At 48.7% G+C, this 25,099-nt stretch overlaps 1 protein-coding gene across 3 annotated transcripts in view; it reads left to right on the top strand.

Annotated features, from left to right (window-relative positions):
* The first annotated feature begins 301 nt into the window (after positions 1–301).
* LOC135920148 (urease subunit alpha-like) overlaps positions 302–25,099 on the top strand; it is a 107,792-nt gene continuing 82,994 nt past the window's right edge. The window contains exon 1 of one of the 3 annotated variants that reach the window (XM_065454296.2): positions 302–466. In XM_065454296.2, coding sequence (XP_065310368.1) covers positions 379–466 — 88 coding nt within the window. In that variant the 5' untranslated portion in view covers positions 302–378. Of the gene's footprint in view, positions 467–17,047; positions 17,532–25,099 lie in introns of those variants that run through there. The other 2 variants (XM_065454304.2, XM_065454285.2) reach the window with 2 other exon arrangements.

Here is a 25,099-nt window from a genome sequence, read left to right as displayed (position 1 = left end):
TATTAAAGGCAGTTTTTTTTGGATGCAGTAAGAAAAGATGCACAACTTGACGCCGGCAAATGTGGGTACACAGCCGCACGGGCTGACTCGACCTTACTAGGAACTAAGCGGCGTGAAAACTCGTTCAAGTGATAAGCAAACGACAAAGAGCAAAGTGTGTGAAGGAGACAAAAAAAAAAAAAGTAATAGTTTACCTGACTGCGCATAGATGACGCTACCATACTGTGACGAAAACGAAACCGATCTTTTTTCTTTTTGTGCCTGGCTGGAATGTGGCGCCACGTCTCGGAGAGCAGGCGAAATACCCAGTCTACTTCGAGGCGCCGTCGATGTGGTTTGGTGCGGTGCCACCATTGGTAAAACCTACTTGGCATCGCGATGCGGCGGCTACCGTTGAAAATGCCGGCAAAGGTCGCATCTCGCTCCTGCTACAAGACCGAAGCGTGCAGCCGACTTTCTAATGAAGGTACGAAACAGATGTGACAGCCCCTGTGCACAGAATGACTACCTTTTCGAACGGCTCCGCGGCGGCTTCACTTGTTTCCGTACTCCGCTTTTCGTGGCGGGAAGGGGTCCGTCTTTTGTGTTTTTGGTTGAGCGGCCGTGGTCGGTTTGGTCGGTTTCTGTGGCTGGTGCATGGCTACCAGGTCCGATTCCTAATTGCAGCGTCATGGGCGTTTCGTAGTTACGCTCTGTAACTCTGAGAAGAAAGTGCTTTGGGTGAGCGTTGATGTATTCCAGAGCATTGGCAGCATTTGACAAGCGAGTGCGTTGTTGACTACTAATTATTTTTGCATGGTGGACTATAATCGCGTGTTGGCGCGAAGCAATTCAAAATAAAAAATGTCGTTTCGCTGCGCTTAGCGTTAACGGAGTGTGCCGGGGTCTGATACACTTATTGAACTCTTATAATAGTGCAACATTTAATTCTCGGTGTAGTGACGAAACTGATAACATTCTGATTCATGAAATGCAGTGACACCGCAGTTAGCAAACGTATCCTGTGCGTTTGCTAAATGGCTGAGTGATTAGCGCTGTATTATGTCTAATTCTTTCTCGTCAACTTGGTAAGCGTCGCTATAGTGAATGTTATTAAAAGCGAAGGATGTATATTTCACTTTTCTTGCCTCTCTGTAACTGTATTGGTTGCACTTCTAGGAGTGATATCTAAAGTCTGCACTTTGCACGCGTCTCACTGAAATATGTGGTTTATAGTGAGTCATACAATGCAGAAATGTAAGAAAAAGCGACGATATGCTGCTGCATTGCATCTTTTTTGAACCTGATAATCTGACCTCGCCTGGCAAACAATGAAAAACAAACAAGTAATATTGTAAAACAAAAAGAACAAGAAAGGAGAAAGAAATTGTGAGGAGATAAAGCGACGAGCTGAAACGTCCTTGCTGAGGAAAATAGCGCAATAATAGCTGCAAAACGTATTTCAGTTTATTTCAATACACCCTGCAGCACCGAAGCATTATGACGGGATCGAGTGGGTATACAACGGAATAAACACAACTGAAGGCACAAGTACAGAAACGATTTCAACGTCATTTAGTTAATAATGGAATACAAGAAGGGTGAGATTGACATATCATCGACTGCGCTAGAAAATGCAGCAATACTGGTTGTCACGACGTCGTCAGGCAAGACATATCATTCCGAAACTGTTTGTTGAAAGAAAGAAAACTTCGTGTAGTTTGTACCAACGTTACTAGATTAGTTGGTTTGTACGGCGTTGAATCTCCCCTATCTTACAATGGTGGTTCCGCCTGCAGGAAATGTTAACGGGGAATATTTAGGTACTTGAACTTATCCAGTCCAGTTGTGTTGTTATAAATCGAATGTAAATGTTTAAGTCTGCTTCTCTCATGGAGTGGCTCAATTCCAGTACCGCATTTTATTCCTGTTACCCTAGCTGTTCATGAGTATTGTTGTGTTACAAATCTAGTGGCACAGTTTTTGTATTGCCTTAAGTTTATCTATGTAGCATTGTTGTAAGGATTCCATTCCGCATTTGCGTATTGCAAGTGGCGTCTAATCAACGAACGACACGCTGCTTCCTTCAGTTTTTGAAGGACGCCTTTAAGCTGGTTTTAAAGCGAACGCTTTACTGGCCGCGAACTTGCGATTTAGCCGTGGCCGTGTTCCGAGGAGGCACATGACGTCACACCGCGTTCCTCGTCACGCCGCGTTCCTCGTCGTTGCGTTCGCCTCCGCTCGCTTCGCCAGCTGTGTCGCATGCCTGATAACATGTCGGAGGATTGAAGAGTAGAGCTCGCGTGCGCCGCAACCACAGTTGAGGCGGCAGTATGGACGGCGACAATTATGATAAGCAGGAGGAAGCCTGGAATCGACATCGGAACGAGATGAAGTGGAAACGAATCGCCCAGGAAACAGACGAACAGCGCGCCGAACGACTGGCTTAACACCGCAACATAGTTAGACAACCAGACTAACCTGGACTTGCAATCAAGATTAACCATAGAGTATCTAAATAAATACCCTAAGGCACTAGTGTCTGCGGGGGCTCTCACGAGCGTTGCCTCAACCTACATGGAAATGACGGGAAGTACAGGCTTCGGATTGACTTCGATCGTTACACTAGTGGCATTTGCTTGCGGCGCAGTAAACGAAGCTATACTTAAATATTATCGCGTAAAATCTAATTTTATTTCTGCAATATCTTATATAATGCACAACACGTTACATAAACTTTGTATGACTTTGAGATTGAAGCACGGTTTACTATGGTTTATCAACAGGGCACACCAGGGTATGCATTCCTGTGCGATTCCGTTCCCGATTTAACGCCAGAGAATAATTATTTATTTATTTTTACAACATCAATAACAACCCTGCATGTACTTACATAAAAATACTCATCAAGTATTTATGGAAATAAATATTTTGCATTGTGAGAAAGTGTTAACGTTGCGCCCTTGAGAGGAATGCTACAAGTGTCGTCTGCTACGACGCCTGCTCGCTGCAAACGCGAGACTTTTCTCGCACACGACAGGCACTTGCAAACTCTCTCGCTCTTTCGGAAGGCTGCGTCGGCTGTCACGACTGCTGAACATCTTCAAGTACTTTTAAGCACATCTGCTGCAGTGCTGGCTAAAGCGCTTGTGGCCGCCTACGAGTATGCTTCATTATATTTTGTATTGACGTACCGAATTCGAAGCGTTATGGCGTGGCTTTGCACTTACCCATTTTGCGACACTAGACTACAGCCAGGAAGCAGCAACCTCTCCTACCACAAGTAAGTTTGTGTTCTCAAAATCCTAAAACACGCATTTCAATGAGCACGTAAACGATCAATGCGTAATGAAGCCCTCAATAAAATTTGATTGTCATGCCACTAGAAGTACAACTGTCTGTCTTGGATCAGTATAGTGCCTTCTTTTTCCTATTTTCAAGTTTCATAAAGCACGTAACGCTACAGCGCCAACCAAATACACTTAACAGACCAAGGTCCAAACTGGCAAAACATATTCTTTCAACGTTTACGATATCCGTGGCTTTCTGGTTCTGGCAGAGCTGTCACGATTGCTGAACGTCTTCAAGTACTTTTAAGCACATCTGCTGCAGTGCTGGCTAGGGCGCTTGTGGCCTCCTACGAGTATGCTTCATTATATTTTATATGGACGTATTGACGCTGGGCCAGCGGCAGTGCTTTCTGCCGCTGGCCCAGCGCACTGTCCCACTGCAGGTTATAGCAATTGCGCTTGGAATGAAACCAAAACTGCCAAAAAATATTTGTAGACTAGTTCGCCAGCCAAGAGAATGCCGATCCGTAGCCTGTACTTCCCATCATTCCCATGATGGTTAAACGATCGCAGCGCCAGATTTCCCTCTAGTTATACTAGTATTAAACTCTACGAGATTAACCAAGGCTAACCATGCTATGCCTTAGCTTTCGCTACGTATATCCTGGCATAGCCGAGCTGAGTCACTGTCAATTTTTTTTATTTTCTTTGCAATTCTCTCGCAAATGATTTTGCGATTCCAGCGGCGACGCCGGCGGTACGTCAAAACGACCAGGGGAGAGTGAGCCCGTAACAGGCATCGCTCTAAAAAGGCCAACCTGCGTACTCGTACACTATACCAACAACGTTGGTTTAGTCTACGTGGACATTTCTGTAAGCGAACAATTAAATAGAGGGCGCTGCTGTGCAATCATCCGATGTTCTTTTTTTTTTTTCTGTTGCAGAGCGCTCTCGCGATTTCACGTTCCCTCCGACTGCCATCGTGCTCTAAAAAGAAGGGCTGCTGTAACCTAACTGTTGCCCCAGTGAGAGGCGGCGAGAACATCGTTCCGCTGCAAGTGAGACGTGCCTTTGTATATGCGGAACTGCAGTAAATGTGGGAAGATTTCAACATCACGCCGAGGAACGAGTGGGTGACTGATAAGGGGGGAAAGTAGGCGATGGTACTTGTGAAAAGCGGCGTCCTTTATACGGGACATAACGGAAGGAAAGAAAAGGTGGCCTTTGTCTAGAACGTTGCTCTTTCTTTATTTCGTTAGTCCATTGTTAAGAAGCAAAAAAAATAAGAAGTCTTCATTTTGATTGCACATTTTCGCTGATCGCATCATTACGAGTCGTTTAATTTCATCGAAAAAAAATTCGCCATTGTGTGTAAAAAATACTGTAAAAAAAGAAATAAAGAAAACCTGAAGGATTAGATTTTACTGGGCTGTAATTAACCGTGGCAATTTTTTTTATGACGTTTGTAATGTTTGGTACCTCATGTTTTTGAAAAACTGCTACCTGTAGGTTTAACCTCGCAAGCGGGAAACCGCCGTAACTTGTTCGATCCTAGCAAAACAATTTGTGAGAAACCAAATGAGTTCGCAGCGTTTAATTCTGATTTGCTTGATCTTTTCTTCTGCTTTCGTTTCCGCTTCCCTTTCTATTTCTACGTTTTAATCATTAATGAGAACAACGCGTGTAATTTTCTTTCTTTGCCTTCGACGCCTGTCGGCTTCATATGGTTCTCAGGAGAGGTGTAATACTATTACCTTGATGTTTGAATTGTTTGGTTAACACGGGCGTTCAATTATTATGTTGTGGTCACTCGCTTCATTGCCTGCATGCTTTCTGAACGAAACAGTGGAGATTGCAGTAAAAATGGGAGGCGGGGTGGAACTAGGGTATCAAAGGATGTCGAAGTCGAAGGACGTCGAAACTCAATTACATGTATTGACGGTGTTTACGGTGTTTGCACGTTCGGAGCGTAGGCGTATCAAATATAGTCGTGTTTGAATCGTATGCGTGCATGGTACGATATTTACCATTATGCACCTGTCATGACGTGCACAAAATTTACCAGTTTCGGAAGGCTTGACTGCAGGGCAGCAACAGCCGCCGCAAGTTCTTTTGTCGGGGAGGAGGTGGCTGGCTGTTTATTGTTTTACCCCTGGCCTGAAGAACCGCAGGGATCTTTTTTTGTTGTTGTTGCTGTTGTCCGCACTTGCTGCGCTAGGTGCACGCCGAGCTCGGCCAGCGTGTTGTTATCAACGAGCAGCGGGAGTGCGAAACATGCAGAACTCTTGCCTCGCTTGTGAAACGCTAGTACCTGGTGAGCTCTGTAGTGCATCAACCTCGACCGGGAAGCGTTTAAGATCGCGTTGAATTTCTTTTTTTCTTTCTTTCGTTAAGTTCGAGATGAACTGCTCTAAGACATAGTAACAAATAAAAAAGAACTTATTAAGTTGATACAACTCCGCGTCGTGCAGACAGACCAGTATAGTGTTTTGTAGTGAGGGTCATTTTGAACCGACGTGCTGAGGACGGCATACCGGTCTCTGCAGAAACGAAACCGTCAATCCCAATCACAGTCCGGCCGCGAAGAAAGCGCCGCGAATGGAGCAAGGGCTCCGGTATGTACCGTATTTTCGCGATTCTAAGCACCCCCCGATTCTAAGCACCCCCCTCTATTTTCGGGAAACAATTGGGGGAAAAAGTTTGCATGCGAATCTAAGCACCCCTTATGTTAAGAAGAGCGGGCAGCCAAGGCCGCCAAGCGCGCTTGCTCGCTCTGTCATCGAGCGGGAGCCGTCGGAGTCGGCGTCCGCGGCGCGATCTTGCCGCACAGCCGGACTGCAGAGCCGCGCGGACTCGTGAGCGGCAGTGATAGTCACTGAGCGTCCGACACAAACGGTGGGTTCACTGTCTTCAACGATTTTATGCGAAACATACTAGCCGCACAACCACGCTCTTCCTTGCTGCGCCGCGCGCGGCCGCGTAGCTATTTCTTTTGGATGTTTGCAAAATAAAATGTTATTTCTCGCAACCCATCTCGTCGTGATGTCGCAGCGAAAAGAGAGAGAGAGGGGGGGGGGTCATTCTAGATTTTTTCGAATCTAAGCACCCCCCTCACTTTGGGCATCGCGATTATGAAAAAATGGGGGTGCTTAGAGTCGACTAAATGCGGTATATGGCGCTCTCGGGCAAGACCGCAGCAGGTGGTAAACGGCGGTGTCGTGGGCCAGGGTATTTCGTTCACTTGTGAGCGAGGTGGCGTCGTCCTCGACGAAGGCCGTATCCACTTGAAGTTAACAGCAGGGACGAGGGCTACTTGGTCGAGCATATTTGAAGCGAGGAAAGTGTAGGAGTGCGCGAATATTCTAAGCATTCGAACAATGAACTGTTCGTTGCACTATCCGATGCGTTTCTATCTTAACCGGATAGCTGCTGTATTCGCAAATACGAATATTTTTCGGACAGTTTTCGCATACTTCAAATCGCCAGGTGTGCGCGATTGAGCGTGATATCGGCGCAAACGTGCGACAAATTTCATCCTGGTGGCCATAGTAGTTATGAAAGGCAGAACGTTACGCAGAAAAGAAAAGGGGGGGGGGTGTTAAGTGCCAGGAGGAAGAGAAAAGGAGGCGAGTTCGGGCGAGCGTGTGGCGGGCCCGTCCTAGTTGAAGGCGTTCACGAAGGGCAGTCGTTCTCAAGAAAGGCAAAAAGTGCCTACTGGGATTTATCGCTCACGGCCAACGCCGCCGACACCGACGCCGACGACACCGGCTTTTCTGCGACACGAGCTCCTTAACGCTGTCGCGTTAAAAAGTCCCTCCACAGCCTTGTGAGCCGACGAGCGACGGGGACGCTCTTCGAGTATCGCCCGCACGAACAACGACCGATCGTCCAGTCGTCGCAATGTCAAAACCACGATCTGATTATGAGGCACGCCATAGTGGGGGACTCCGGATTAATTTTGACCATCTGGGTTTCTTCAACGTACGCCTAAATCAAAGTACACGGGTGTTTTTGCATTTCGCTCCCATCGAAATGCGGCCGCCGTGGCCGGGATTTGATCCCGCCACCTTGTGCTTATAGTAGCGCGATGTGCATTTACTTTAAACGCGGTATGCATATAGTACAGGGTGTACTATATACATGCCGCGAGAAATGCATGCATTCTAGGGCGCTATAACGTAAAACTATTCCAATATGTTTCTGTTCCAATCTCCTGACGTCAAATTTGCGTAACCACCAACGCAAGCACCGGGCGGTCACCCATAGGGTTATCTGAACAGACCAATCAAACGCTCTCCTCGTTCATAGGAGGTCACTTTTGTTTGCTTGAAAAACGAATAACATTGACCACACTGAGCGGCTTGTCTTATCTAATTGGCTGACAAGAGGCGAGGAGAACGCTCAGGTGGAGAGGGATTCAATGGGGCAGAGCCAGTGCACTGAAAATCGATAACCGGATGAAGAGGGTGGTGCCGGCGTCTGCGATTGGTCGGCTTTCCCTTACTTAATTGCTTGTGGTGGCTCGTCGAAAATCATGGCGGCATGCAACGGAAGCTTAAGAATGACGCTAAAACTGACCCCCAGCAAAGAAGAGTTGGCAGAATGAGGCGGTAAACGTGCCGAAAGGGCTCGAAAACGTTACATGGCCACGCAAGAAGTTTTATTATGCGCAAATACACCCATGCTCCCCGGCAGGTGCGAGTAGCCAGCGTCTCAGCAATCGGCGGCAGCCATCTTTTATTCCTTTCGAAACGGGGCAGCCTGCGGCTATTCCGAAGGAAATTCAGTTTTGTTCGGCATATTAATGCATCTTTATCGCGTACACGTCACTTTCACGCGGTGAGCTTGTGCGGTTTTGTGACGTCGCGTGACAGGCAGGTGAAGTGGGTGCAGCCCGGAAACATTTTACCAATAGCCGAGGGCTAATGGCGAAAAGGGGTCGAATCAGAAATAAATTATTTTCTCTTTTCTGTCAAATCATGCATAATCAGTGCGTACACATAATATCAGATGGAGATATCGCGGTTTTTATAACGTCGCGCGACAGACAGGTGAAGTGGGCGTGGTCGAAAAAAAGTTTTTGGCCAATCGTGGAGGGCTGATAGCAGAATTGGAATAGAAAAGTTTGGAATAGCTTTACTTTATAGCGCCCTTATAAAAAAAAGAATAAAAAATTAGGAAAACCAGGACAAGACCAAGCACACACGAACGCAGACTATCAACAGGCATGTGTTTGAAAGGCACACATATATCTACCAGGTGCTCCAGCTATAATGCACTAAGTTTTCTTCAAGGGCAATAGCATTCATTGCGGATGAAACCAATTGTATATTCGAGACGCTACTACCCATTGGGCACCAATTGAGATGGGCACCAATTTGAGATTGATAAATTATACGTATACTATGACACAGCGAGCTCTGGAGCGCGGCCATCTTTTTTGCTCGGATGGACAAACCTACTATACCGAGCTGCGCCTCTCTGAAGGTCGCTTGCGAGTCTAAATTTAGCTTCTTTCCTCTGCACAACGATACCAAAGTAAGGTGTGCGGGCAGCATGACTGCAAAGGTGTAAGCGACAATGCTATAACACGCTTTCATTACAGCGGTTTAAGTAAGTAATTCCTTTTGAGCCTTTTTATAGAGACGTGTCAGGTAAAAAAAAGAGAGAAAAAAGAAAACCGCACCGCGTTTGTTGTGTGCCTGTTTGCGCGCCTGCATTTCAGTAAAGTAACGCATTGTAGCCCGCGTGGGTTCCGCAAAGTCCCCAGAGCCCCAGAACGTGGTCGCCATTCATGGCTACGGTAGTTAGGCGCCATGGCTAGTGTAATATAAACCGCCATCAGTGACGCACCCGCGCGGGAGCGAACCGCGCTGTCAGCTAGCTGCACGCGCGCGTCGTTCACGCGCGACAAGTTGCGCTGCGTTCGAGCCGTGTTCGCCTTCGCGATTCCCCCCGGGGCTTTCTTGCGAGTGCTCGGTGTCGTGCAGAAAAACGCGCTTTGCTGCGTCGTTCGGGCCTGTGTGAGCGCTCGTGGAGAAAGCGCACGATAGGCAGTATTTTTTGTTCTGCTGGGTTATGCTTTACTGGCGATCTGTCAGTTTATCATGTCTGGCTGGTTAATTTTGGGATGAAACAAAATAGTATTGGGCCCCGCAGTGCCTCGTGTTCTTACGTGCGCATATATCTATGTGACAATTTTGGCATACCGCAACCACGCACCACCAGGGTGGCCAGTGAGGTTTGAGCGCACCAGCTAATTCGTGCTATACGGATGAACGCATGACGAATATTAGCTAGCACGGGCTAAGGCTGGGATTATGGACGGCACAATGGCTGTAACCGTACGCGACATCCATAGCGCTGTGCTAAAGCACTCTATTCATCACGACGTGCGTGAGCGACGGCTTGTATATCGTTACGGTAATTAACGTTCGTTACGGTCGTCACATGGCTGCCATTCAGAGCAGCCAGCCAGACATCGATGTCGCGTTCTTCAAGATGTTTTGCATGTAAGTCGCTATTACTAACAGTTGTTCCTTCTGCTTCAAACCAGACATCGATGTCGCGTTCTTCAAGATGTTTTGCATGTAAGTCGCTATTACTAACAGTTGTTCCGTCTGCTTCAAACCAGACATCAATGTCGCGTTCTTCAAGATGTTTTGCATGTAAGTCGCATATTGCTAACAGTTGTTCCGTCTGCTTCAAACGAGAAGAGCCAGAATTAATTCTAGGGTTTTATATAGGTGTCAAAAACCGCGATCCAATTGTGAGGCACGTCGTAGAGAAGGACTCTGGATTAAATTAGACCACCCGGGGTTCTGTGGCCTGCACCCTAATATGCGCGGTACACGAGCGTTTCTGCATTGCGCCCTCATCGGATATGCGGCCGCCGTGAGCGATATCCAACCCGCGACCATGATCTCAGCGGCGCAACGCCACAGCCGCTGAGCCAACCGCGGCCGGTAGCCAGAGTCTTTAATGACAGTGCTGTGCAGACAGTAACAACGGCAAATGATAGCGCGACGCGCAGGAAACTAAAAAAGAAAAAGGAAAAAAAGAAGAAAAAAAGCGTGACATGCAGTGTCGCGTATCTTTCTTGCCGCATTGTGTGTGTCGCGCTGTCTTTCTTTTTTCCGTTTGTTATAGAATATACATACTTTTAAAGCATTCCGTCCTTCTAAGTGACAATGTATATTTTTTGCCCGACTCATTACTATAGCGACGGCGGACGTCACTTAATGTGTCAAAATCACTGAATAACTAAGTGAAATGAAGTGACGATATAAATATTAAGTTAATTGTTTTAGTTAACTCACGTAATGGTCGTCTGTCGAATGCGCCGCAGGTTTCCGTATTCGTTTTGCTGCGATGGTTGTTGACAGCTTTAAACACCCGCCGTGGTTGCTCAGTGGCTATGGTGTGGGCTGCTGAGCACAAGGTCGCGGGATCGAATCCCGGCCACGGCGGCCGCATTTCGATGGGGCCGAAATGCGAAAACACCCATGTACTTTGATTTAGGTGCACGTTAAAGAACCCCAGGTGGTCGAAATTTCCGGAGTCCTCCACTACGGCGTGCCTCATAATCAGAAAGTGGTTATGGCAAGTTAAACCCCATATTTTTTTTTTAAGAGCTCTAAACTGGGTTTGCTGTGTCCGTTTGTCGTTTCCGTTACGCAGTCGTCGTAGTCGGCGCACCACCGCCTCCTCCTCCTCCTCCTCCTCCTCCTCCTCCTCCTCCTCCTCTGGTAGGTAAAACGCGTTGGATACCCCAGTGTGCGCGTGCTCCACCAACCCAGTATGAAAGAGCGCCCGTAGATCTGTGAATCCGACGCTTTGTTGCGTACGTCGGTCGCGGTAGGTGGACGTTAAACTATACGAATAAAGGCTGCACCCTAAATCAGTGTGAAGCACGCGGCGCGCTTGGTGTATACTTCGACCGGCGCTTGCTGGTATGGCGACTTTGAACTCGCCTTGTAAGCTACGGCGATATGTTCGCGCTTGGTAATCTGGGCTGGACTTCGTGCACCACCAGGACTCTGAGAGAGCGTCGAAGTCTATGCGTGCAATTCTGAGGCAGCAAACGAAGACGACGTCGGCTCCATTTACACGAACTCGAGGCGAGCGTGTCGGTCAGCCCATCTTACAGCTCAAGCTGGTATAGCGAAACATTCCTTGCAAGCGGCTTGACACTACTCGCCTCGACGCTCCCTCGGCCAGACCCGCTGGATGTGACCGGCTTTCGACTGAACAAACCGAATCCACCCGGCTGTACTAATGTAAACGTAAGTGTTGTGCGCATCGCAACGGAAGTTGAGAATAACCGCCCGATTCTCCGCCGCTCCTCCCACTGTGGGCACGCGCGCAGGAAACAACGCAAATGCAACAAATGTCTGCGTCCCTTTGGAGAACCTGCAGCTGCTGTCGCAGCGAATGCGTGCGCTCAGGGTCGTAGGAATCCCCGAAGTCGGCAGGTTTTTTAAAAATTTTCTTGCGCACCTGTGCGTGTTCGCTGTACTGTTTGCGCGGAACTGGCTTAGAGTGCCTACCTTGGTTCGCACCGCTTTTCCTCCTCTTGTCCTCAAAAGAGCACCGGGGCGTCCTTTCCTCGTTGCCGAACCGATAAGGACACATTCTATCTTTACCCACTCTACTCTCTATCTCCTTCGTCGTTGTCACTCTCTCCCTCTCTCGCCTGACATAGTCATTGCTTCATACAGTGGAAACCTCCTCGTGTTGTCGCTGTACTTCTGGTCCGTGTTTTTCTCGTTCTGCAGCACTGTGTGCTCCTGTCGTGCCATGAAGCTGTTGCTGTCGCCTGTTGTCGTTCGCTTAAAAAAGAAAAAAAAAATGTGCATCTAAAACAAATCGGGAGGGGGACATCTTTCGCTCCGGCTATACCGAAATACAAAATTCACTATACTCAGACAAGAATAATGAAAAAAAAACGAACAAAAAGATTAGCACTCACTAGACACACGAACAAAAGTCACTAGCGCATAAATAGTGTCGCTATTCGAACGTGAGCACCTGCAGCATGGACCAGTACCTGGGACATTCATCCGTCACACAGTCGAAGTGAAGGAGGAGAAATACACGAGTTCTTCAACGTGTACATACATATGCAGCATCAATATTTGCCCGTTGACCTGACCGCTGGGGTCAACACTGCTAGGATCTCGATACGTTAAAAAAAGAAAAAAAAAAGCCGTGGCGACGATATCCTTGTCGTTGCTCTAGATCCCACAAAAGAGGCCAAACTAACTGCTGGAGGATGGACCGGTCACCTCCTCACCCTCCTACCCTCATCTCCTATCTCGCCCTCATTTCACCTCTGATAGCTGTTTCCGCGGCTAAACTCGCGGAGCAAAGCTGAGTGACCCGAATTAGATGTCAGCAGAGACGACGTTTACCAGATGTTTCTTTCTTGAAAATCTGAATTAGTCTGAATACTTCAAGAGGAGGACTCTATACTTCCACGGGAAATCGAAATGCATAAATAATTGAAGGGAAAAATTTCGCTACTTGGCTTCTTTACCGAGGCGTCCTGGGAAATACATTACAGTTTACGAATTGGAGCCGGTGAGTTCTCAAAGCACATTGGTACGTATCCATCTATAGAAGGAACTCCTTGGCGGGGCGTTGCTTTCTAGATGTGTCTTCCGCGAACTGCGCCGCGAAATTAATTGTTGTACCATATAAATTTGTCCTGCACTGTTAGGAGCGTGCTTTGTCGAAAATAGGCGAGTGGAGAAACAGTGCATTTTGCCGCAAATGTGATGGCGATTACTTCAAATCTGGTGCTAGTTTCAAAGTTCACTTCAGTTCTCTGAGAAATCAGCGGCTTCAATTTACTAATCGCAACGTGTACCCTAAAACGGTTAGTAAAATTTCAATATTTCATTTTCTTAACCAATCAGCTAAAGATTTACTGCGATTTCTTACGCAATTAATTTCTGAATCTTTGAATAATGAGCCACAGGCAATATTTAAAAGTTATGTTAAAGGATTAGTACATGCGCTGACATTTCCGACTTTTCAGTTATTGTGCGTTAATTTAAGGTACTAGACCGTAGAAAATGGGCTGGTAAGACTCGGAGAGCCCCAAGCAAGCTACTCTTAATAGTTGTTCAACGAACCATCTTCGGTTTCATTTCTTAGGAGGTCCACATCTGTAGTGACATCACGACGTGGAAGTCACGTGGGTGCAGGACGTCGCGACGTTGGGGCATTCCCTGCGGCTTGATCGGTTTTCTGTTAGGCTGCCACTTGGTGTGAATGAAGCCCGATGTGTCGCATCAAATAGCAGACAACCGAGCGAGACGCAGCGAGTGCTGAAGCTTCGCGACGTCTTGCTCCCCTCGTGACCAGCTTCTTCGTCGTGACGTCATGACACAAAACTCCTGGGAAGCGAAACCTAAGCTCGTTCGTTGAAAAGTTATCATACTAAATTACTTAGGGCTGTCCGAGCCGGAAATGTCATGCCAGTACATCTTTAACATAAAGCAAAAAATATGCATTTTTTAAAAGACAATTTGGAATCTATGCGAGGCTCGAGTGAAGCGGTTAGTCGGCTTGTGTACAACTAACGGTCATGCGTGACATTGTGTTTGCTCTCATCCCATGCATCGTGTAATTTGATGCAATGTTGACGCTTATACGCCTCGAAGGTGGCAACTTTGATGTCATTGAATTATTTTTAAATTTACGCACTGCGCCGCTCACAAGCTATGGCGAAACGCTAACACCAAAATCAGGCGGGTCCACAGTGCGAGACGTCTACGCAGTGACGTCGCGCGAACGGAGGCAACGTGTGATGCTTGTCGAGGGAAGCACACGTGCTGAAAGGTTGTCGAGGGAAGAATGGCGATGACAGTTGTATGCACCGAAAAGTACGACACGTATCTGTAGCAAGGTTTGAGTACGGGCTAGTTGGTATTCCACGTCACTACAATACCCGGGAGCCGTCAAGTCAAGGCCAAGAAACGGCATGAGCTGAATGTACTTATTGACAGCTCCCTGGAACAGAGGTGGCAACAGGAGTTGTTTAGTCAGCGCTTGTCTACGTCGTCCTTTTTTGTCCTCCGTCTATGTATGCGCTGTAAGTGACGCTTGATAACGTATCTGTAGTCGGATACAACTTTAGAAAAAAGGGGGCGTTTACTCCTCCGAGGCGGACGCTCACAAGCATCCGCCAATGGGCGCGCACTCTGGACCGACTTCATGCGCCGGACGGCCGGTGACCCCGCCGTCGGAGAAGATGGCCGCCTGGGCTTCGAACTGGGCCAAGTCGCGTCAGCTGTGCGCGTCAACGCCTCGTCACAGTGAATTCCCAAACTGTTTGTGATCGTCTATCATGCCAAAAATATTACTGCGAGCTTACGATGCGGCATTTGTGCCGCGTGCGTTTATTCTAAGCCGTGATCCGGCGAAGAAACATTGCAGCGAGCATCGCTGGCGCTGCGCTACGCTTTGCCTGAAAATAGGATCCCTCGGCGACCGCTGCAAACACACATCTTGCCTGTTTGTTCCATGACTTCTTTGATTTCGCTCCCGAGTGAAGTTACGACGAGAAACGTTTGCCAAAGTCTGGTGCCTACTGTCAGCGGCGGGGGTGTTCGTGTACTGTGTCGCTGCGTTTATCGTCGGACGGGGTGAAGTAATGAAGTGGACGGGGTGAAGTTATTTACCTCTCGTGTCACAGTGGCTCATACCCCATTCTGGAGGATGGACCAAGAGCGGCCACTCAGCCGGGGGCACGTACCGAATGGATAAATAAATGAAAATTAAGTAAATCAAGCAATTCATTAAGTATAATGCGTCATTCCATTAACACGTCGGTGGGCTTTAGAGGTACCCGTGAGTCGGCATTATTTGTTCAGGTTTTATGCAGGAGCTTTCTTTGTTGTTATGCAGGACAGAGGCGTGCTTACTCGCACAGCTCTGCCTGTCAGCATGCAAGGGTTATGCAAACGCGTCGAATATCCAAAGTATATTCGCCAATACATCGTACGACCGAGTAGCAGCCACTGCAAATTAGGAGGGTAGGCGAAGAATGCTTCGCTTTAAAAAAATGAACGCCTAGTATTTAAAATTTCATCAACACAAGGATGGTCTGGTTCCCTCCCCGCTGCGCCCGTTTCTGTGTAGAAGAGACAATCATGCTTTCTTATTCGGCCACTGGTTCATGCATGAAATAAGTAAATAAAATAACATGACGAAATTTAAGTAACGCTTATTCAAATGGGTGTGAATTTTTGAATTCCTGTGTTTTTTTTTAGGAGCTTCCTCCCTTGGACACTGTCACAAGGGTGCTTGAACAGTTGTTGCATAATTTATAATTGTTTGATGGCTATACTGTAGCTAAATTTCGTATACGTGGTGTAGTTTTCATTTCTGGGGTTATTCCTCAAATATTCCTGTCGTTTTCCAGTTGGTACAGAACGCCTTCCTATTCCACCCGAGTCTTCTCGACCAGTCTCTCACAGTGGGTATCATAAGCCGTCAACAAACAAACAAACAAACAAACAAACAAACAAACAAACAAACAAACAAACAAACAAACAAACAAACAAACAAACAAACAAACGTTGGACAGACGGATCACCGCGGACTGTTTACCGTAATTGTGTCGCGATGACTTTCGCTTTCCTTCCTCGCTTGAGAAATCGACGTCGGTCAGAGCAAAAGGGAGTCGGCGCTTCGTACGGGACACATCGGAATGGGACATTTTATTTCGGTCATCGGTCAGTCGCCGCTGTGATACACCGGACGGATGAATAGCGGAGGCAGCACGGGGCTGCGTCGCGCTACCTACATATATACCCTACCACTTCCTTACCCCGTTCTGTAAGGGAAGATTCTGGTGAAGAAATATGGCACGAAAGAGTTCTTCACTCCTTACTAAGCACTAAACGGGAGCTGTCCTTGCTCGATGGCCTTTCAGAGAACAATATCTGTTCCTGAGTCGTATTTTGAATCGACTCCTTTTGATTTATCATTCGTTTTGAGGTTGGTAGTTATCTCTCACCGAATTGCCTATTCAGCTATCGCTAGGATCGGCCACTCGATGGGACGATAAGAAAGGAATAGATTCGGGCGTACAGTATCCTTACAAAATATGGCCGCTGATATGCACTCCTGCCTGTGTCATTTGGCGCGTTCCCAATCCAGCGGTGCTGAAGCACCTCATCCAGTGCAGCTTTTCTTCGGCAAAACAACCCGAGTTGAAAATTTTTTGTTGTCTGCCGCATTGCGCAGATGTATAACGGGAAAGTTGTGCCGTCGCGCACCCGAGGGATCGTCGTGCTAGGACGAGAAGGAGGTGTGTAAGGAACCTTGAAAAAAGAAGGAGCTTCCGCAGGAGCATGTAACCGCGCAATCATGCGTATATCAACGCGGCATCCTCGCCGCTCCTCCTCTTCGGCGACCACTCGAAGGCGAGGTGAGTAGGCAGGCGGCGCTCTGCTTTAGGACGGAGGGGAGGAGAAGATATCTCACCTCGGCGAAAGGAAAACAACGTCGTCTTAAGAATAGCACGGACATATATTCAGATAAAGCGCGCACCGAGGCCCTTCCGGAAGGCTCCTCATGCACACGTGTGTACAAAAGGGCTGACCCCCTCCACCGTTCTCCCGTCCTCTCTTCCTCCTCCTTGCCGGCCAAACACACCCGGCGTAAGCATCGTGTTTCCCCGAAGACTGTGCCCCTGGCGACACTGGGCAGTCAGCTGTGTAGTTGACGTTGTTACCCCCAGCAGTTACTCGCGCCCAGCGCTGCTCCTGTCGTGGCGCGTGCAGGAAACTCGTTCGTTGAACTGCGCCCGCTGCCGGGTCTGTGTCGTCACTTCACGTGGTGTGCCGTGGTGCTGAACCAGCAGTATTGCAGCCTCTGTAAGCACTCCGGTCGTTTGCAGTGGCGGCTCCTGTGTAAGTAGGGCTCTGTGGCATACATCTGACTCCATTCTTTACGGGGTGCTTCACAGCGCCGCTTGCGCGGGATACAGTCTTCAAGCAGCTGTCACGCACGTCTTCCACGCATTTGCTGCCGTCCCGTTGCGACGCCAGTGCATTGCGCGCCCTCATACAGTGCCGTGGCTGTCTCCGAGGTGTGCCAAAGAGCGGTTGCGGTAGCAGGATGCGGCTGACGCCCAAGGAATTAGAAGGCCTGCTGGTGCACCAGGCGGGGTATCTGGCCCAGAAGCGATTGGCGCGTGGTCTGCGGCTCAATCATCCCGAAGCCGTGGCCCTCATCGCTTGTCAGGTGAGCGTGGGATACGACAGAGTTCTTGCGCGTGCGCGAGTGGCACTTTCTCGTTACCTTTATAGATTTGGCGCGGAGAGGTTGTCAGTCGGCTACAGGTGGACCACCACAGCATGTACTTCTGGCTGGTCCACGACGAATGCGGTCGACAGTCGACGTGCCGGGTCGGATCATCTGCACGTATAATCATAATGCGTCAAAGGGCGTGGAACGTTCCAGCGCATTTTGTTGGTATTGAACATCCGAAAGCAACACGCGTTAAGCCAGACAGGGCCATCCCGCGGTATCGGCGTTACTCAGTTGCCCAAGGTCGACGTTACCAGCGAGGGCTTCGAGATCTTGATCGTGTAGGAAGTTGCACGCATTTTTTTTTTATTAAAGGGAAGCCTTCCATGCCTTTTCCTTCGACTTTTACACTGCTGCTGCTGCTGCTGTTGGGTTGCACGCCGCGTGAGGAGGTGGTTCAGAGCGCGCATATACATGGCATGGGCATGGCAGAGCGGAATTGTGACGCGACAAACTCGTTTGGACCTTTCCATCACGTCACTACAATGCCCTCTGGAGCTCCCTGGGCATCACCACATTACCCTGTTGACTGCTGCAATTATGCGTGAACCCCGCAAAAATTGCCGAAACTGCAGCGCTTATCTTTGTACTAACGCGCAAAGATCCGGAGGGAAGGTAGGAAAGTATTGTATAGAATTGTAGAGAAGAGATAAAGAGAAGAGGCAGAGAATGGGTAGAACCGACGCAGTCCGTATACATGGGGAGAGGGCGAGAGAAAGAAAGGTGCCGTAAGACGGCAAGAAAACGCTACTACTAGACAATGCAGCGGTTGCAGACAAATTGGATAAATTTAATCTCAAGGTATATGCGGCGCGTACCAAAAAAAAAAAAAAATAAACTCTGCGCAAATCTGTTAAGTTGACAACTAACACAGGGCGTGCACACGTAAAATAAAAACTGCGCTCGCCGCTGTAGGTTTGCAGCTATGGCGTGGCTCGACGTCGCGAGTTCGATCCCTACCGCGGCAGCGGCATTTCGACACGGGCGAAATTCAATAGCGCTCGTGCAGGTAAATTTAGGCGCACGCTAAATAACTCCAGAGGGTAAGAATTACTCCGCGGTCTGCCACTACGGCGTGCCTTATAATAAGATTGTGGTGTTCACATGTATAGAGCCCAATCATTCACCTAATGTTTAACACTTCTGCCACTGTGTGGTATGCCGTGCGAGGCAATGACAATGCTAACCTTCTCGGAGATTATGAACAGTGGCGCACAAGAACGCCTGAAGCAAACACATCTCTTTGTGTGTTCTGTGTACTACGCAGACAAAAAGCAGTGGTGCACGCAAGGTAACTTTAACGTCAGCTCACCACTCTCGTATTGGCATTAAGCGCCGTCAGAAACTGCCTGCAACTAAAAAAAGAATTGCCTCAACTAAAAGAAATTAAACATTCGCCGTGAACATCACCGCTAATTGTCAATCAAAGCAAACAGAACACAAAGCTTCGCTTACATCGATCCCCACAGCATGTGGCATCCGCATCATTTTTTTTAATTTTAAACTTCTACCGGACGGTTCATTCGAACGTCTTTCTAGTCATCCGGCTATTAGCTGTAGCGCAAAGGGGAACCGAATTCCGTGAGCGCGTTTCAACTCCCGGAATCGTGTGCTGTGGGGCTATCAAGGTTGCGAGAGTGTTTTCTTGCTAACTATACAAAACACGTGATGAGAATCAAAAGTCCCAGGGGTTGAGCAGAAGCGTGAGGCGATGATTCACTGTCACTGAATGAAAGATGGGCGACATTCATTCATTCATTCATTCATTCATTCATTCATTCATTCATTCATTCATTCATTCATTCATTCATTCATTGGCTTTTGAGCCGTTACATAATGTTAGCCCTGTCCCGAGATAACGTTTTTCCATTCCACCAAAACCCAGCATGTGGGCCGGGTCTGGGGTGTTTATTCTGTCGGAACTAAAGTTATTTCCTCCTCTTCCTTTTCCACGCAGTTAAATACACCTACCGAACTCAACGATGATGATGATAATCCAAGTAGGGTCAGGTACCACAAGACACGACAAGAGTGGCCGACAAGGCTAGTCGAGGGTCCCATCGAAGCAAGGAAGACGCGGACACTTAGAGAATCATAAACATGCACTTATGTCGAAAATTTCCAAGCCACTGTTAGCCTTATCGGTCATGTCGCGCCACGTGCTCCAAAGCCCCGGAGATTGACAATAGTAGGGCTCCTCATTCTACCTGCAAGTTTCGGAGTGTCGAGGCTGTCTGCATGCAGCAAGGTACGACATAAGATACGACCACTCGCGCTGTGGCCTTGAAACATTGGCCGTGGTACATTGAGAAGCTGACGACGAATTCCGTGTAAGGGATAGACGGTATCTTTCTTTCTCTTGGAAACGACGTGCGTGTTCCGGGGAACATACCAAGTAAATAATTCGAAGTAAGCTAACCTTAAGCACTAGGTCTCGGCCATCGTGTTAATCTAAAAAAAAAAAAAAAAAGAACACACACAACGTTGGTGCCGGTGGTGTACAGCGCCGCGGTGCGTCTTCCTCGTGAACAGCACAGGACGCCGGCATCCTTTCGTTCCTGCCTATTTTGCGTCACGCCGCGCTGAGCTTTCCGTCGTGTTCTCCTGCTGACAGCGGACGCGCTGCGCGAGTCTTCCAACTCGGGACGGAATGCAGCGAGAACAGGCGTTACACAGTATAGGAACGCGACCCTCAGGGCGTTGAACTTGTGCTCGCTTTCTCTCAATTGCGGCTTTCTGCAGCCGCTGCGTGTGGCGCGGCCGAGCGAGTCTCCGGAGGAGATAGCGCGGCACCGCCTGAGGGTGCCTCCGCGGTGTAGGCCACGGGCCGCACGAGGGCGGCGATGACCGCACGGCGGGAGCCGGCGGATAAGACAGGTGGGCCGGCCGCTTCAGGCGGGTTCTCCACATCGGCAGCCGCTCAGTTACCGAAGGGTCCAGGCCGCGCGGACACCGCGCATTGTTTGCTGGACAAACAGCGGCAGCGTATAATGTCGGTTACGTCTCGCTCTCCAGACGGAACGTCTGTTCTTTCTCGCGGCGCTTATCGCGATGCTTGTTGTCGCATGTGTCGTGTTATCTCAGCTCCTGTCAACGAAGCACTTCTGGGCGAAAAGGAAGAAATAAATTAGGAAGAAGCCCGATTCCTAAATAGCAAGACTCCAGACCACCGTGCTCGAGACATTGTGTAAGCCCATTTGTAATGCACGGGGGCATTAAGCGTTCCTGTCGCATTCTTCTCCCGTCCCTTGGTGCAAGGGTAGCCGGCTATGTAGTATAGTGTACTTCAAGCCGACCTCCCTCCTCTATTAAACTGGATCATGCTGCGTCGGTCCGTCTGTTCTTTCCGTTACGCCGACGGTGGTCATCCTAATTACCGTGCGGTTGTTTTCGGGCCGCCACCTCACCTTCGTAGTAGAGTATGGAGAAAAACCAAAACTCGCTTACCAGCGCGATTGGGATTCCAACCCACGGGCGCCCTATTCCCTACAGAATGTTGCAGCTAAGCTGGTGTATCCCCCCCCTCCCCTTCCCTTCGCCACGGGTCCCTCCCTGGATTCGCCCGTGACGGGGAGTCGGGGACGACGTCGTTTGCGCCGAAAAGTTGTTCTAGGTTTCCACTGTGAGAGGCATGCTGCTGTCGCAGTAAATGAGTTCAGAGATGGAGGAATTCAGACCATATATGTGTTGAAATGAAGCCAAAATTAGATTTACACGTCTTTTAGTTCGACAAGCATTCCAGAATTTTCTCAGCGCTTGCACAAGGGAAGAAGCAGTGCGCAGGACGCACGAAAGCTATCGCTTCGGGTTATCAGTCTCTTAACGGCGTTGCGACATGTCCGACTTTGTGACCTCCTCGTGGCATAAACATCCTTCCTCTCTGATGAGAGTATTTGCATAGATTGATAAGGAACCGGCTCATTGCCTGGTGACCTTGTCGGTTGTACGTTTGATTCGCATAGAATGTGCGCTCGCTTCACATCTTCTTCACTCTTCTGGGGGCTTTGCCGTTTTAAGGAAAAAAAAGAAGATTATAGCCGCTGTCAAGTTACTGCCCGCGTTGGTTTGCGCGCGTTATGCCGAACCTACATATGAGAGCTGGGAACCGCGCGCGGGTTAACGACACACAAATAAGCGCTGTTAGAGCAATGGATAATACTTCATACACCCTCATTAAACCTCGAGGCACTCCGAAAATGCGTATCAGGAGCAGACTTCTAGTTCACCTACTTCCATTGTGAAACTACTACAGCCGTAAACGTTCTTGAACGAACGTTTTCAATTACTTCTGGGTGGTTGACTGCGACATACTAACAAAACTTGCACGATGTCTTACGCGCTATCTTCTCGCGCTATGTAATGTCATATGTCGTCATCAGGCAAAAAAAGAAAAAAAATGCAATACACTTTTTTTAGGGGGAGGGGGGGGGGGTGACGCAGCAACATCACGAACGTCACTGAATGGCCGCCACTATAGTTATTAGACGTCTTCAGGGTAGTACTGTACAGTGTAAAATGAACACGTACAATGTTCTATGTTACAGCGACCACTTTCCACTTTGATATGCTTCAACGCATTGCACGCTTTCAAAGCGGCGAAACCATCTTCATGAAACCAGTCATTGTGCAACGCATATTCGACTTTTGCTTCAGGCGCAGTTCTCAATGCATGTCTCGATATGAAATGAACTGTATTAGGCCTACACTGCCTACAAACAAATGTCTTAGATTTAAATTTGACGTCGGCTCATAATGACACTTATGGTGCGGCTGTGCTGCAGGATGCGTTCTATTTTTTTAAATATTTTTTTGTTTAACGGTGATCTGGGGCAATTTTTCGGAAGATCTATGGCTGGACCCGTGCAATCGGGATGGTCGGTCGGGATTCGGGAGTCTCCCGGGTGAATCGGGAGAGTTGGCATGCAGGTACGCGCAAAAGGGCAAAAAAGAAAGCTCACGGGACTATTACGAGTGATTCGTAACCGTCCTGTGAGCTGTCTTTTTTGCCCTTTTAATAATTTGCTATTCGATATAATTCGATAGCTGGTTTTCAATCGCGCCTATTCAATATTTTGTTTCTCTATGTATGACTTTTCATAAGCAAAGGCGTCATCGTCATCGTGAGCTTGTGGGTGCGTTTTATCCAGTCCTAGTAGATGTAGGGCGATTCTCCAACAGTGGTCGCCATATCTCCCGGCGTTCCTATTCGCAAAAGGTGGCACTCACAGCAAACAAAGTGGCTGCGTGCGGTTGTGCGTTGCAGAGAAAGCGGGCGAACATAACAGCACCGACAAGGCATTGAGGTCGACTGGACACACGTGCTTACCAACACTCAAGAGATAACGCATGCGCACGTGTGGGCGAATGAAAAAAAACATCCTCGGCAGTGTGCTGCGTTGGCTGTTCCACCTCTGTCTAGACAAGGTCATACGCACAAATAAGCTATTATTTGCGTTGTATACAGGCTTGGGCGCATGCATGAAGTGGAAAGCTTGCGACGACCACCTACGACTGGGAAAAACTCTCCTGGCCCAATCTTGGCCGGTTGCATGGTGGGCAAGCACCGCAGCAAGCACCGGTTGAGCTAAGTACGGCAAGCTATATAGGTCGGGATGGTTGGCATCGGCATTACAACGTTACGACTGTTAGGGTGCCTGCGTCATGTGCCTACGTACTGGCCAACGTAATCGCCTTACATGGCCCGCCATGAATTCCTGGATGGTTCCCCTCTGTCCGACGATTTGACCCGTGAATCAAAAGAGCTTTTGGGTGGACTTGGACATTTCGATTGTTTTGACAGCCATTCAGTCCTGACGTGGGTGGAGGCTGGACACACCGCGACTACGTTGATTTATTAACGTTAAGGGCCCCCGTGTCACATGAAATCGGGTGACGGCGTCTTGCGTCAGACTTCGTTTAGCGAAACGTCATTCCGAACCACAACCACGCAGGCCCTCCGCGTGGCGCAGAGGCGTTACTGAAATAACTGAATTCCTCAAAGTATAAATGCGTCAGAAAAATCTTAAAGTACAACCTAAACACAACCTGCTGACGTGATAGCGTAGGAATTGTAATTTGAATATACCAGAAAACAAAACTCTGTTACGCGGAAACTCAAGCATAAACCATTTTCCAGCGTTTCTACCATTCAGGGAGAGGCGCGCTGCGCTCGGTTCCTTGCAACAACACCATCCAGATGGCGCTCGCCTCCGCGCTTCCGCGGCCCTCACAAGAGGCCGCGTTTCTATCAGAAAGCTCGCCCGTTCGCCGCCAGCGTTTGCCGGTAAACGTTACGGTTACATAAGCTGCAGTTGCCGCGAAACGCGAGAAGCAGTCAGGGATCCTTGAATGCTATCGCGTTCCACTCTTAAAAGTGAAGCTTAAATGTCCTCCAATTTTAATTAATTTATTTATGTTGGCCACGTGTATGTTGACCAGCTAAGATTAAGTGGGTAGAAGCAAGATTGAGGAATAACATAGGCCTGACTCAACGCCACCTAGACTAGTAGTCTAGCGTTGCCTCACGTCGGCCGATAACCACGGTGCCTTCGTTGTGCCTTGCGTGGTGGTCTGACATAAATGTACTTGGTCGGCTTCAACCTGCCCGGCGGTTTTCTCTGCAAAAGAAAGGGCTTTTCGGTAGACATCTACGTTTCGTTTGCGATAGACAGTCAGTTCAACAGCGGGCACGCATGTCGCGTCACGGATTTATAAACATTTTTGGCGATTCATTTACCTGGGAATACCGGCGTGAGCTCCGTGGTTCGGTTGACACCGTGTGTAAATCAGGAACGCGCGTACGTTGTCCGTAAGTGTGGTAGGTACATATCCCTCTTCCTTGAACTGCCGCAGTTCTCCGGTGGCGCGACGCCACGAATCAAAGACGGTGATAGCAGGGTATTTAAATACTATTCACGAAGCTCGTGTTGTTATATGGGAAGTATAAATAGCAGCAAACATTTTGCTGACTAACTAAACATGCGTGGTGTCAGGCGTTCAAGCTATAGGACACCCGTGAACAGAGTTCACTCGACCACCGCGGGCACTCGCGCTCACAACACTCGTGCGATGAAGAGTGACGGCAGCGGGGAGCGCGCGTGCTTGTCCCAAAGCGAACGTACCGCGCTGCCGCTCCCTTTACCATTATTGCGCCGCGTTTCCGAAACACGGCAGATCACGCGATATCCAACGATGTAGGCCCTTTTCACGGCGATTCCATGGGGACGCCATGTTTGATCACGTATTGACGCGTCCATTGCTTGCCTCAGCGGCCTCCGTTGCCTCTGTGTTTACAATGTCTGTGCACGACGCCGGTGCGCCTCAGCAAACCTCTGTGTCGGCAGATATCGTAGGCGGTGACTGGGTGGACAACGCCAAGCTTCGGCCGCAGCTTCAGAGGACGTGTAAACGCTTTCGGAGCTTCCCGCTTATGAATTAATCAGGATCAGTGTGTTTTGCTCTTCGTTCTTTATTATACAAGCATATTGAAGCAGGGGCCTGCC

The sequence above is a fragment of the Dermacentor albipictus genome, chromosome 2, assembly GCF_038994185.2.
Source record: "Dermacentor albipictus isolate Rhodes 1998 colony chromosome 2, USDA_Dalb.pri_finalv2, whole genome shotgun sequence".
In the NCBI taxonomy this organism is placed as follows: domain Eukaryota; kingdom Metazoa; phylum Arthropoda; class Arachnida; order Ixodida; family Ixodidae; genus Dermacentor; species Dermacentor albipictus.
The sequence above is the reverse complement of the archived record's forward strand: the minus strand, read 5'-3'. Positions and strand labels throughout refer to the sequence as shown.